This window comes from Manis pentadactyla, chromosome 10 (genome assembly GCF_030020395.1).
Source record: "Manis pentadactyla isolate mManPen7 chromosome 10, mManPen7.hap1, whole genome shotgun sequence".
In the NCBI taxonomy this organism is placed as follows: Eukaryota; Metazoa; Chordata; class Mammalia; order Pholidota; family Manidae; genus Manis; species Manis pentadactyla.
The window spans coordinates 128,180,070-128,193,020 of record NC_080028.1 but is presented as its reverse complement, the minus strand read 5'-3'; the positions used below and the strand labels follow the sequence as shown (position 1 = coordinate 128,193,020).

General features: G+C 62.1%; 1 protein-coding gene across 5 annotated transcripts in view; it reads left to right on the top strand.

The window, feature by feature from the left end:
* Positions 1-12,951, top strand: part of UNKL (unk like zinc finger) — a 35,589-nt gene that overhangs the window by 20,039 nt on the left and 2,599 nt on the right. For 3 of the 5 annotated variants that reach the window (XM_036915855.2, XM_036915858.2, XM_036915859.2), the window contains exons 10-14: positions 3,438-3,615; positions 10,154-10,246; positions 10,852-11,076; positions 11,588-11,790; positions 11,879-12,136. In XM_036915855.2, the coding sequence (XP_036771750.2) occupies positions 3,438-3,615; positions 10,154-10,246; positions 10,852-11,076; positions 11,588-11,790; positions 11,879-12,136 (957 nt within the window). Of the gene's footprint in view, positions 1-3,437; positions 3,616-5,803; positions 5,923-10,153; positions 10,247-10,851; positions 11,077-11,587; positions 11,791-11,878; positions 12,137-12,951 lie in introns of those variants that run through there. The other 2 variants (XM_036915862.2, XM_036915856.2) reach the window with 2 other exon arrangements.

The window sequence follows — 12,951 nt, the reverse complement described above, 5'->3', positions numbered from 1 at the left end:
ATGCTGGCCCTGCTGCCCCGGGTGTCCTCCCCTTGTGTCAGCAGCTATGCTTGGGAGTGATTCATCCTCAAGCCGGCTCTCGCCTGCACCCGGAGACCCCGTCCCATCACCAAGCTGGGCTCCAGGGGCAGCAGGCACCAGGTGGGGACGTGGGAAAGCTGGCTGCGAGGGTCCCCACGCCAGGGTAGCACTTCCCCAGGGCCCTCTGAGGCTCCCACTCAGCCTGGAAGGCTGGGGGTTGCTGAGGCTTTGCGGCCAGCCTGCGACTCTCCAGAGGCCCTCCCAGCATGTGGGCACCTGTCCACTCTGGCCAGGGGAGAACCCTAGCCTCTGTCCCCAGGACCTCCCATCTCCTCTGCGTTGGCTACAGGTCCCAGCATCCCTTGTGTCCCCTGTCCCCAGGGGCCGTGGCAGGTGCTCCTACTGCTGGGGCCTAAGCCTGTGGGCTGGTGGGGGTGCATGGCGTGTCTCTCCATCAAGAGTTTCCTTTGATAAACGGAGGTGGTGCCCCTCCCCAGCTAGTGAGGCCCACTCCCCAGCTGCTGTCTTCCTTCCCGGGCAGCCCCTGCCACACAAGCCTCCTGCTCCCCGGGCCACACCTGGTGGGACGTGCTGAGTGACGTGGCTTCATGCCGGTGGGCCCCCACTGCTGAAGAGCTGAGGCATTGGCACTGCCCACGGTGCGCCCAGACCCCAGCGGCCCCTGGAAAAGCAGCTGGCATGTCACCTCGCCAGCCGCAGAGTGCAAGGTCCTCCTGAGAGCACCGCAGCTGGGCGTCGGGCGGGGGTCGCTTCCCTCCAGCCTGTTACCCAAAAGCAGCAGATGGAGAAGCTTTGCAACGTTGAGGCCCAACACCATTGGATTGGACACCAAAGCACAGACAGTGAAAGAGAAAATAGATAGGATTTTGTCAAGTAAAAGTTAAAACTTTTGTGTTATCAAAGGACACCATCAGTAGAACAAAAAGGCAACCCGCAGAGTGGGAGAAAATATCGTGTATCCGCTAAGGGGCTGGATAAAGAACAAAACACCCCCCAATTTAAAAACAGGCAGAGGACTTAAGTGAACATTTCTCCAAAGGAGACATTCAGGTGCCAACAAACACGTGAGGAGAGGCCCAGCGTCGTGGGTCATGGGGAAGTGCAGACCCAGGCCACGGCGGGGAGCGAGTGTCAGCAGGACGTGGGAGCCAGAGCACCCCGTCTTGCACGCTGCCGGGGGGCACAGGATGGCATGGCCACGGTGGAAGACCGTCTGGTGGGTCCTCAGAAAACGACTAACAGCTGCCTCGTGACCAGCAGCTGCACTCGGGTGTGACCCAGGAGAGCTGAGCAGGGTCTGCTGCCAGAGATGCTTGCACGCCCACATGTGATTCACAACATCCAAAAGGTGGACACAACCCAAGTGCCCGTGGACAGGTGAACAAACAAAGTGCTGTCCAACTATACAAAGGAATTTTATTCAGCCTTAACGGGCAGCAAGTCCTGACGTGTGCTACATGGAGGGACCTGGGGGACTGTATTAGCTGCCACCATCGTGACAAAATACCCCGGACTGGCGGAAACAGCAGAAGTTATGTCCCTGCAGTTGGGAGGCGGGCGCCCCGGGGCAGCGCAGGCAGGGCCAGCCTCTGCAGAGCCCTCCCCCTGGCCTGCCGACGGTGCCCCCTGGTGTCTCCTCTTCCTGGAAGAGCACCAGTCCAGTCAGACGGGAACCCCACCCACTCTTAGGACCTCGTTCAACCTTAGGTACCTCCAAATACAGTCATATCGGGGTTATGGCTTCCACATAGGAATTTTGAGGGGACAATTCAGTCCAGAGCAATGGTATTGTGCTGCTCAGGCAAATAAGCCAGACAGAGGAGCGCCCGTGAGATTCACTCGCAGGGGGTCCCCAGAGCAGCCACGTTTATAGGGCTGCAAGGGGGTGGCACGGTCAGGGGGGAGCGTTCAGTGGGATGGGGTGTCAGTTGGAAGATGAGAAAGTTCTGGGGAGGATGGTGCTGGGGGCTGCACAACGTGGGTGCCCGACCCTCTGAGCTGGGCATGTAAGGATGGTCAAAATGGGGCCTGTCATGTATATTTTACCACAGTAGAAAGGAGACAAACATCAGGCAGGCGAGCTGGCGTCAGAGGAGGCCTGGCACCATTTTGCTGTCTTATGGGCTGCCTGGTGGGGAACCCTGCCCTGGTGATGGGCACCCAGTGTTGACTTGTGGTACCTCTGTAACCATGGTGGCCTCAGGAAGGACCTGTGAGGACGTGTCGTCAGTTTTCGGGAACAAGCGTCACCTCATGTCTTCCAGGGGGCACATCAGCCTGCAGTGTGACCTTTCTGGGTAGAGTCCCTGCGGGTGCCCCAGGCCAGGCTCAGGTCCTGACGTGTGATGTGTGTTCCTGTCTCAGCCGGTGCCCCCACAGGAGCCTCGGGAGGGGCCGGGGAGCATGGCCTGAGGCCCCCTTCCACAGCGAGAGGGGCGGAAAGCCTGGTGCGTGGGCGAGGGGGCAGCCCGCCTCTGAGTCGAGCCCAGGGGGCCTTGGGGCCATCGCTCTCCAGATTTCTGCAGTCTGAGTTATTTTTAAAACTTACCCTCAAATGTACAAGGGTGGTCAGTCCCTGGTCTCCCAGGCCCGCCGACCGGTGTTCTGTCTCCTGGGGCCAATCGTGAGCAAAGCCAGTCGGGGGGTCTTGGAGCCCACGAACACCGACAGGCGGCAGGTCCCAGAGGAGCCTCCCAGTGCCCGATTTCTCCCTCTTACAGAACATACATTATTATGGGAAATTTCACTCAAGCTGACAAACTGGTAAAATCTACCCCCTCCAGCTGGACCCCCAGGGCTCACTGTCCTGGGTCCTGTCCAGGCAGACCCAGCATCGTGCCGGTTCGCTCCTGTGGCTTCGGGGCCTTTCCGCTGCCAAGCGAAGGGCCTGGGTCTGTGGCGTGTGGCTCTGTCCTGGGTCCCTTTCAGAGGCCTTATTCTTGCGCACGGTCCTCTCCACCTGACCGGCTCCTTACCTAAGATGTGCTAGCTCCCCTGTCATCGGATAAGATCAGGGGACTTCCCCATTTTTCTTTCTTGGGTAGCGAGGCCACAGGCCTGTTTCACCTGTTTGTGGAAGTGGTCCTGGCATGTTGCTTTGCCACGCGTCTCATCTGACAGTCGTTCTGTGCAAAAAGGTTCGTTAGGTGAGACACTTCCTGGATGCATTTCTTCCCACCCCTGGGTGATGGACAGCTAGCGATTCTGCCTGCCGTGGGCATCGAAACCAGCCGTTTAAACGCCCCCTCGACTATTTGGGAAAGTTGACTTTACGTTCTGCCCCGGGGAAAGAAGTCTGCGGTTCCTTGCATCTGCTGGCCGGCATCCTCCGAGGCTGTCGGGTCGCCACTCTCCGTGCTGGGGGCACCTGCTCACCATGTTTGTGTCTCTGGCAGAACCACCTTTCAGTGTTTGCTGTGGTTCACCCTCTGGCACCCAGTGTGGCATCCAGCGTGGCGTCCAGCCTGGCATCGAGCACTGGCTCCGGCAGCTCCTCCCCGCCCGCCCTGCCCGCCCTCCCGGCCAGCACCCACGCGCTCGGCCCCACTGGCACTGCTGTCGAGTCTGTCCCAGGTAAGTGCGAAGCTTGCCCCACCTCCCTGGCGGCTCTGCACTCACTGTGGCTTTTGGGGAGTAACCAGAAAGGGTGCATTCAGGACACACTGTGGAAAGCTCGTTCTCATGTAGAAGCCTGGCATCAGTCACTGGCTGTGCCACGTGTGGGTTTGGAAACACCCACCTCACCAGGGCCACAGGCTACAGAGGGGATGGGGAGCTCCCAGGGAGGGCAGAGTGGGTGGTGCCACCTGCCAGAGACAAGGGTGGGAGGGGGTGGGGTGAGGCTAGAAGGTGGAGGGCACGGCTGCCTGCGGAGGGGTCCCTGACCTGGGCAGTCATTGAGTGTTCAGGTGCCAATGATCCACGTGATTGGAGCCAGGCTGGGGGAATCCGTCGGGTGGTCTGGGCTGGCTTTTGTGAAAGCGCTGAGGAGCAGGACAGGTGTGGGGCTGGTGGACAAGAGGCTGGGGGCTGTGCATGGCCCCCTCAGGCCACATCTGGTGGAGGGACTCCTGGTGGCATCTGTGGAGGGCTTTGCCGGCCGAGCCAACCTGAGCTGACCCGAGCCTGCCTTTCTGTCCTGGAAAGGGAGACGTGGGGAAGGCCTTCTTGGTGGCAGTTTCCAAGTTTCTGTCCCACAGTGGCTGGGACGGTGTGGATGTTGGCTCTGTGAGAGGCCCAGCTTGGTCAGCTCCAGAACAGTGTTGTCCTTGATCTTGGGGTCCCTGGAGCATACCCCCTGCCTTCTCCCATGGGGCCTGGGAAAGGAGGGGGTCCTGGGTTTGCCCATCAGGTACCTGTGTCAGGTCACCACATCCTTTCCAGAGTCGGCCAGGTGGCCAGACCTGACATGATGATTTCCTACCTGGAGATAAAGGCACCAGCAGCCAAGGAATGCTCAAAAGTTCTTTTCTGCCCCACTGATGGGTGAACACCAGTCACACTGCTCATATTGTGGGGGGTGTGGCTGAGACGCAGGTTTGAAATGCAGCCAGTTCAAGTTGGGGAGGAGAGAGCATCTTCTCAGCTGTTTTGGCTGCAAACGACGTCAGAGGGCTATAGAGCCAGTCCAGTCCTGTATGATGACTGCAGGGGAAGCCTGGCGGTGCAGTGTTCTCCCAGCTTCTGGTGGGGCTCGGCCCTCCCAGCCCTGTGCTCATTCTGGGGATTCTGATCCTTCCCATTCTTCAAGGGATCACTTTGCTAGAACCTTGGAGAACTCCTGTGGCTGGGCATGTCCCTGCGTGGACCTGGTGTTCCTGGGTGGGCTCTTAGGTGCTAAAGAACATTCCGGGCTTGCCTTGTTCTGGGGAAGCTGTGGGGAGAGGTGTTTTTGGAGCCCTGCCCCACTTTCATGCTTGGTCATTTTTGAAAATCGTCTCTGGTGGGCCTCCACGTAGAGGACTCTGAACTGACTCATTGGGGCTCTGGCTGCAAGGGTAGTGGCTTCACATTCAACTCTGCTCACCTGAGGAAAGCGTAGAACTAGGTGTACCTGTGCTTTGGAAGTGGCCTGGCTGGACATGCAATGGTTTAAGACTGGAGTTGGTGTATTTTTCGTAGTCTTTACAGCCATATTTCCAGCCTAAGGGGCATCCTCAGCCCATGTTCGTGTCACTGACCATCTTGTAGTTCGTGATTTCATTGGCTTAAATATTTCTTGAACCCACTACCCACAAGTGAAGGGTGGATTTTCTTCAGGATCAGCATCGCCTCTCATTACAGGAGTGTTCTGTTCCCAAGGTGATAAGCCTCTGCCATGGAGGGTGCCTGCCTCTTCCCCTGCCCACCGTCCTGACAGCGCCATGAAGTCGCAGCCCCGCGCTGTGAGCCCCAGCAGTGGGAAGTGCCCGCAGGCCCGCACCTGCTTTGGGCTACGGGGCACGCGGGGTTGTCCTGTAGCACAGGCTCATTCGGGACCTGGTGGGGAACGCACTGCATGAGGAGTAGCTCTGAGATAAATAGGTGCTGTTTCCACACGAATTCTCCATCTGATGGATTTCGTGGAATCGTTGTCGGGCCACCTGCCAGATCTCATGACCTTTACCTTCCACTCCATAGGAACAGGTGTCAGACTCAGATAGTGACCTTTAAGAAAGTAACCTGCCCACCCAGGCTTGCGTCAACGGGGGCGGGGCCGGGCCGCCCCTCCGGCTTGCGTCACAGGGGGCGGGCGGGGCCAGCGCGGGGCGGGCGGGGCGCGGGCCGCGTTTGAATCGGCGGCGGCGGCGGCGGCGCAGCGGACGGTGAGTCAGCATCGTCAGCCCCGTGCCGTCAGGGTGCGGGTCGTCGTGGCACGGAGCGGACCGTGCGTCCCCCCAGGTGAGGTGCCAACCCCGTCCCCGTGCACCAACCCCTCCTCCCCAGGCGTTCCGCTACCCGTCCCCTTGTGAGCCTGCTGCCCCAGGTGAGCCTCCCTCACTGCCGGAAGCACGAACCCTTCTCCGCAGGTACCCTTCTCTCCCTGCAGGTTCCTGTACCGGCCCCCGGAGGCTGCGCCCTGTGCCAGGTGTGACCGCCAGGGGTCGGTACCCGGTTTCCTAGGGGCTTCAGAATTAGGTGCACGCAGACGTGCCCTCTTAGGGAACCTGTTCTGCAGAGGAGCCCGCTGGTTCCCGCGTGGGCGCGAGCAGCGGGGCTTCTCCAGGGCAGCCTGCATCACCTGGCGCGGGCGGGTCTTTTGCTTCTTGGGGATGACGGGTGACTTGCTTCGTCCTGCTGCGAATCGCGCCTGCAGTGGTACCTGGGCCGGCGGGTCAGCGGGTCGGCCAGGTGCTCTTCCGTCCTGCAGTGGTGGGGAGCACCCGCATGGGGCATTCCCCTTCCAGCCTCTCATTCCGTGCACTGACTGTGCGTTGTCCCCGTGTGTCCCTGACCCTGGCGGACTGCAGTGCCTTCTGAACGTGCTGTGTCGCGTCAGGAGCAGGGTTCTGCCAGGACCATTACTCAGCAGCTTCTGGCTAATTTCTCATTAACATCTGGGCGGTTTTGGTAGTTTGGCAAGGCTGGTTCCGGGTCAGATGGCAGTTTATGTAACCCGAGGCCCTCTGAGCTGGATGCTGGGTGTGGTTTGTCAGGTGAGTGGTGCCCCCTTTGCACCTGAGGCGGGCAGGGCAGTGGGGTGCACCTGGGTGCTGAGTCATGGGTGGGGGTGGGGGAGCGTGATGAAGTACATCTCTTCAAGGTGCAGAAAGGCCCCTGAACTCCAGTTTATTTCCCCGTCACCCATTTGTGCCAGTTACTCAAAAAAGCATTTCTGAAGGTCTTTCAACTTTGAAGCAGACCACCCCTTGCTTGATCCCAAGATCTCAGGCCGATGAGTGGTGGGGAACACCCGCATGGGGGTGTTCTAGGCCAGCACATGAAGGATGGGTTTAGGCCCCATTCTTTGGGCTGCAGCATGGGAGCATGGCAGGGCCGGGCAGGCCTGGAGTGGGGTGCTTGTTCTCAGTGATTCTGCACACCCACCAGCCCTGGTCTGGTGGACCTGCAGTGTGGGCGTGCAAGGGATGGAGCAGGGTGGTTCCAAGAAGGGTTTTGGAGGCTGAGGAGGAGTTCTCCCAGGACTGGTGCGGCTCATGGAAGCTGTGCCAGGCTGTAGCCCCAGCAGTGCAGAGGAGACTCTTGCTGAGGTGGAAGGTTTCTTGGGGTGAAGCAGGGTGTGCTCAGGAAGAGACCAGCCCGACAGTGGGGACCTTCATCCTAGGAGGCAGGACTTGCGGCATCTGGGTTGACATCCTGGGCCTCAGTGGGATAGTGGGGGGACAGGGAGCCTGCAGAGATGGTGGGAGTTTGGTGTGACTGGTGTGACTGGGGGAGGAAGAGGAGCTGAGGTCTTCTGCTCAGCACTTGGATGTGTATGTCAGCTTGAGAGCTCAGGAAGGTGCTGGTGCCTGGGGGGCTTCTCCCAGCCATGTTGGGGGGCATCCGGGGGCCTGAGGGTCAGGCTGCAGAGGCCACACGTGTCCAAACATGCATCAGGCATAGGAGGGAGTGCCAGCTTCCAAGAAGGTGTGGGGTGGTCTGCTTCAAAGCTGAAAGACCTTCAGAATGCTTTTCGAATGAAAAACCTGGTCTCCTGGCTTGAGAACTAAGGGTGGCCTCCCAGTGCTTGAAGCTGGGGGTGTGGTGCTCGGTCCCGAGAGCCCCAGGACACGGTTGCCCCTGTACCTCCCTGGAGGAAGAAGCTTCCAGAGCAGGGGCACTTGAGCAAGGGCTGGAGGAGCATGGGGGGAGGGCTCCCGCAGAAAGGAGCCCCAGGGGAGAGGGGCCGTGCGGGCCAGTGCGGGCCCTGGGACGCGCTTCCTTCCTCCTCACGGTCTTCTCATCAGCCCATTTCTGTGGTGTCTCTGGGGGCACGTGGGCGCTCCAGCCTGTTGAGGAGCTGGCCCGTGTGGGGCTCCACCGTGAGGATTCCGCGATGTCTCCTTGACACTGTCCCGAGGATGAAGGAGCAGGGGTGCTGCTAGCTTGGGGCCCGCTCTCTGCTCCCCGAACATGTGCTCCCAGGGTTAGGTGCCTGCTGGCTCGGCACCGTCTGCCTCCTCTCCCTGCAGAGCCAGGAGCTGGGGCTGGGCGCCTGACCCCTCTGCCTCCTGCCATTTGCCCCTTTCCAGATGAGACCTCTGCGGGAATGGATTTTCCTTCAGGGCAGGTGGGCCTGAGGCCAGGCTGGTGGGGTCTGTGTTCTCCAGGTGGCTGGGTGTCCAGAAAACACCCTTCAAGGCCAGGATCTGATCAAGAGTGCATGGTGGCGTTGGGCCTCAGTGGCCCCAGCACTGCCTCCGGGCTGGTGGAACGGCCCCGCTTGGGGCATCTGGCTGTGGCTGCATGTGGGGCTGGGTTTCATCTGCAGGGAGGACACCCACACGGCCCCCAAGGGTGCCTTCCCACACGTGCGAAGGGCCATACTCCACAGAGGCAGGGCCGCCAGCTCCCAGTGTGCACACTGCACTCCTGGAAATCAGCGTTTGGCCACCTCCCGGCTTGTGACAAGGACCTGGCGCAAGGCGAGGAGCCACCCCCGTGGGTAGCTCCTGTGGGCCCTAGGGATTGGGGTGCGGACCTCCCCAGGGAGCTGCTCTGCACAGCACGGAGCTGGCTCCTGGTGGATCTGCAGGCGTCCGACATCTCCTATCAGTATTTCCCGCTCATTGCTGTAAATGCGCCTCTCTGGCCTGGGTGCGTTCCTCCCACTCCCTTGTCTTGGTGAGGCCTTCACCTTGTCCCCCAAAACAGTCCTAGCCCACCCCCTCCTTCCTGCACCCGCAGCCCTATGGCCTCCTGGCCCGACCCTGTGCGGAGGGCGTGGCTGTCCCCAGGGACAGCAGGCGTCCCGGCCAGTGGCGGGCCAGGTGTGGACAGAACTGAGCGATGGCTTCTCTCCCCAGGCAGTTTTGACTTAATGTCACTCGTCAGACTCAGTCCAGCGGGCTCTGTGACATTGGGCACTAGAGAGGTGGGCAGCTCTGGAAGCCTGGCTTGCTGACTCAGAGCAGAGGGGCCTGATGGATCTGTGGTGGATCCTCTGGGCTCCAGAGAGGTGTTTGCCCCGGGGGAGGGTCAGGGATGGCACTGTGGCCTCTTGAAATGGGGCTTGGTGTGTCTGACCAGGCGTTCCAAGGGTGCTGTGGCCGGGCATGGGGTTGGGGGGAGGACAGGGCTGGGCCACACAGAAGAGGCCCCCCTGCTTCTGAGAGAGCATGCACAGAGGGAGAGGGACCCAGAGGCGAGGGGAGCAAGGTGCTGAGCGCCGCGTGATTCCTGTGCCTTCAGTGCCACCCGGGTCCCCTGTAGGCTGTGACTTGGAGCTGGGTGGCAGGACTGGCGCACAACTCCCGGCCCTTGGCGGACTGGCGCAGTGAGCTCTGATCACTCAAGGGCTGGTTCTGTGTGGCCGCGGGAACTTCAGAGGTGTGCTCTGGGCTTGCAGGCTGGCAGGCCTGACCTCAGCCACCCCAAGACAGCGTCCTGCTCCATGCCAGGTCCCCAGGGTATTTGGGGGGATGGAGCTCATGAGCTGGGGCAGGGCCTTAGGAGGCGGTGTCAGACGGGGAGAGGGCGGCCCCCTGTCTGCAGGAAGGGGTTTCTGAGGAGGAAGGCTGGTGCAGGGTCACCTCTGAGGGGCCCGCCTTGCCTTCCTCTGCTCCCAGGACAGAGGGACCTGGAGTGCACCAGGGTCCCCATGGGCCCTGCCCCACGTGGGGAGAAACAGGTCTCTGCTGTGACTGGGGGCCCTTAGCACAACGCAGCCTCAGAGTTGCCGTGAACCAGTTTCTTGTTGGTGGTACAAGAAACATGTTTTTACTAGTCAGTGTGTTTACTTGGTCAAACTTCACCATGTGATTAGAAATTTCAATTTCAAAGAAGCAGACATCAGTGAAGGCTGAGTGCTGACATTGCAGAGGCTTCGAGCTGGTGCCTTGGCCTAGATGCTGGTTTGGGGTGGAGGCCGAGCCCCAAGTGGAGCAGCGGGCCGGGGCCTCCATGGCAGACGGCTTCCCGGCTGGCACCCTGCTGGTCCCCACGCAGTCACCCGGTGTTCTGCCGGCAGGTTCTGCTCTGGATCTGCACCTGAGTGACCTGAATCTCGCACCCCCAGAGAAGGGACTTGAGGAGCAGGACGCCAGTGACCTTGGCCCCCCAGGTAACGGCGCCGCCACAGGGCTCTTGAGGGCCGGCTGGCGTCCTCTTTCAAGAGTTCTTCATTGGTTCCAGAGTGGGGGCTCTGGCCCTGTCCCCTTAGCCTGTGCAGGAGCTGCTTCCTGCCGCCTCGGTTTACCTCCACCTTGGCCAGGTGACCACCACAGTGGGGCACGGCCTCTCTGGCCCTTTCTGGGTGTTTTAACCACTGTGTTGGTGTAAAGATGAGTGTGGTAACATTACTGCCTGGTCACCTTCTACCTGAAGATGTGTCTTTCTCTTTTGATAGAAGAGGGTAAATGATTTGGGGGGGCCTAAAAGTACTGGAACCACCATGCCAGGAATGGACTGGCTGGGCAGGGCCTAGGGGGTATCTTGCACCCCTTGCCCTGTGAGTGAAGCGCGTGCCTGAGTAGGAGGGGAGGCCCCGTCCGCGGTCAGGGAGCACGGCTCTGGTACCGTACCTTAGCCTGGCGGCTGCCGGCCAAACCCCCAGGTCCCCACCCTCTCCTTGGCTGCCCCCACCCCACAGCCCCTGAGCTCGGAGGCCTCCAGCTGCGTCTGGCCCTGTTGCCGCCTGGCTCACCGGCCCCTCTTGGCCCCGCGCAGGTCAGCGGTCGCTGGGGGGCTCAGCTCCCGTGGCCATCCCAGGCGGCCCACCCCGCTCCCCGTCCCTGCCGTCCTCGTCCTCGCTGTCCACCTCCCCGCTCTGCTCGCTCTCCCAGCCCCCGTCGGGGCCGTTCGTCTCCTCGGCCATGACGCCCCCCCAGCAGCCACCGCCCCTCAAGTCGGAGCCCGACGCACTGGGCTCCTCGGCCCCGTCCTACGCCTTAGGTGAGCTGGGGCCCACCTGCGAGTGCCACTCACAGCTGGGGGAACGGGGCGCGGTGCGGCGGCACTGCTGCGTCGGGGGCTCCCGTGCTCTGGGCCCTCCTGGTGCTGGTGTTGACTCATGTCCCAGGCAGCCACGTGTCCACGTCTGCCGGCTGGTCTGCTGATGGCGGCCCGGGTTTGTGCGTGAGCCTCTTTCAGTCTCAGTGAGACACATTTGCAGAAACAGGAGGCAGGGCCGCCTTGGGTTATTTCTCACTGGAAAGTCCTTTCACCTAGTTTGTTAAATCGGTAGTTGTCACCCAAGTGAACAAAAGCTCTCCAGGGTCCCCGAAATTCGTGTGTGATGGGTTCCTGGGACCAGAGTTTGAGAACCGCTGAAAATAATGTGCTGTCCTCTAAACATCGCGAATGGCCGGAAGCGGTCTGGTGGGAAGCCTGCGGCGCCCGTCCGAGGCCTCGCGGTCCCGCAGCCCGCCTGGGGCTGGCTGACACCCGTCCCCTGCGCACTCAGGCTTGAACGGCGTCCCCGGGAGCATCTGGGACTTTGTTTCTGGCAGCTTCTCTCCCAGCCCGACCCCCATCCTGAGCGCCGGCCCCCCGTCCTCTTCAAGCACAAGCCCCAACGGCGCCGAACTGGCTCGCGTCCGGCGGCAGCTGGACGAGGCCCGGAGGAAGATCAGGCAGTGGGAGGAGTCCTGGCAGCAGGTGAAGCAGGTGAGCGCGGGGCGGGGCCGGGCGGCGGGGGGCGGGGCCGGGCCGCGGGTCCCCCGCTGGCTCACCGCTGCAGCCCCCCGGGTTCCAGGCCTGTGACGCGTGGCAGCGGGAGGCCAAGGAGGCCAAGGAGCGCGCGCTGGCGGCCGACAGTGCCCGGCAGCTGGCCCTGCAGAAGAAGGAGGAGGTGGAGGCGCAGTTCAGGCGGCTGCAGGAGGAGCTGGAGGGCCGGGGAGCGGCCGCGGTGCTACCTGGGCTGCGGCGCTGCGGGGACCTGGGCGCGGTGCCTCTGCCCAAGCTGCGCTCCCTGCGGAGCCAGCTGCGCCTGGACTTGGAAGCGGTCGATGGGGTGAGTGCATTTTCCAGGAACCGGGCTTCCCGGGGGACCCCCCCAGCTCAGCACTGCCATCCTTCCCGCAGCGTGGCGCTCGGGGCCCCGTCCTGGGAGTGTGCGCCTCTCCCTTGCCTCCTGCTCCTGTGGGCTGTGCCCTCCATGGCCCGGGTGGATGCCCTTCCCGCCGCCTGTAGTCGGAGCCGTGGCCTCCGTGCGGGCACCTCTCAGCGGCCACCCTCCAGGGCCGCTGGTGATCCGTTGCCTGCTCTCATTTCCCACCTTTGCTGGTGGAGCACGGAACCTGCCGCCCGAGCTCAGCCTCAGCCCCTTCCACCCCTGGGTGTGTTAGAACTGGGAGCATCTAGAAGGTTCCACGCCCCTACGCCTCACACCCCTCTGCCAGCTTTGTCTCCAAGGCTCTGCCCCAGGCTCTGACTGCCCTTCTGGACAGAGGGCCAGGTCCCGGGGAAGGTCCCAACAAGCCCAACCCCCCCGCCCTAGCCACACACACACACCCCCACCCCGTGACCTGCACAGGTGGGGCCCCGTCCACGCCTTGCCCTGCCTCTGGCTGCCCCTCCCCGTGGGTGCGGTGGCTCAGCCTCTGGAGCCCAGCCTCCAGGTTTGCGGGGTGAAGCATCTCGCACCCCCATCTTTTTCCCTGGGGTGGCCGCTGGCTCTGGGGTCTGCCGCAGCCCCGACCCTGCTGCCTGCAGCCGGCGGCAGTCACCCCAGATTTCTCGTGGAGTCTGCGCATGGCCGCCTGTGGGCTGGGCAGGCCCTCGGCTTTGTTTTGATGGCGGCCTGCCGGCCTTGTGGTGTGGGAAGGC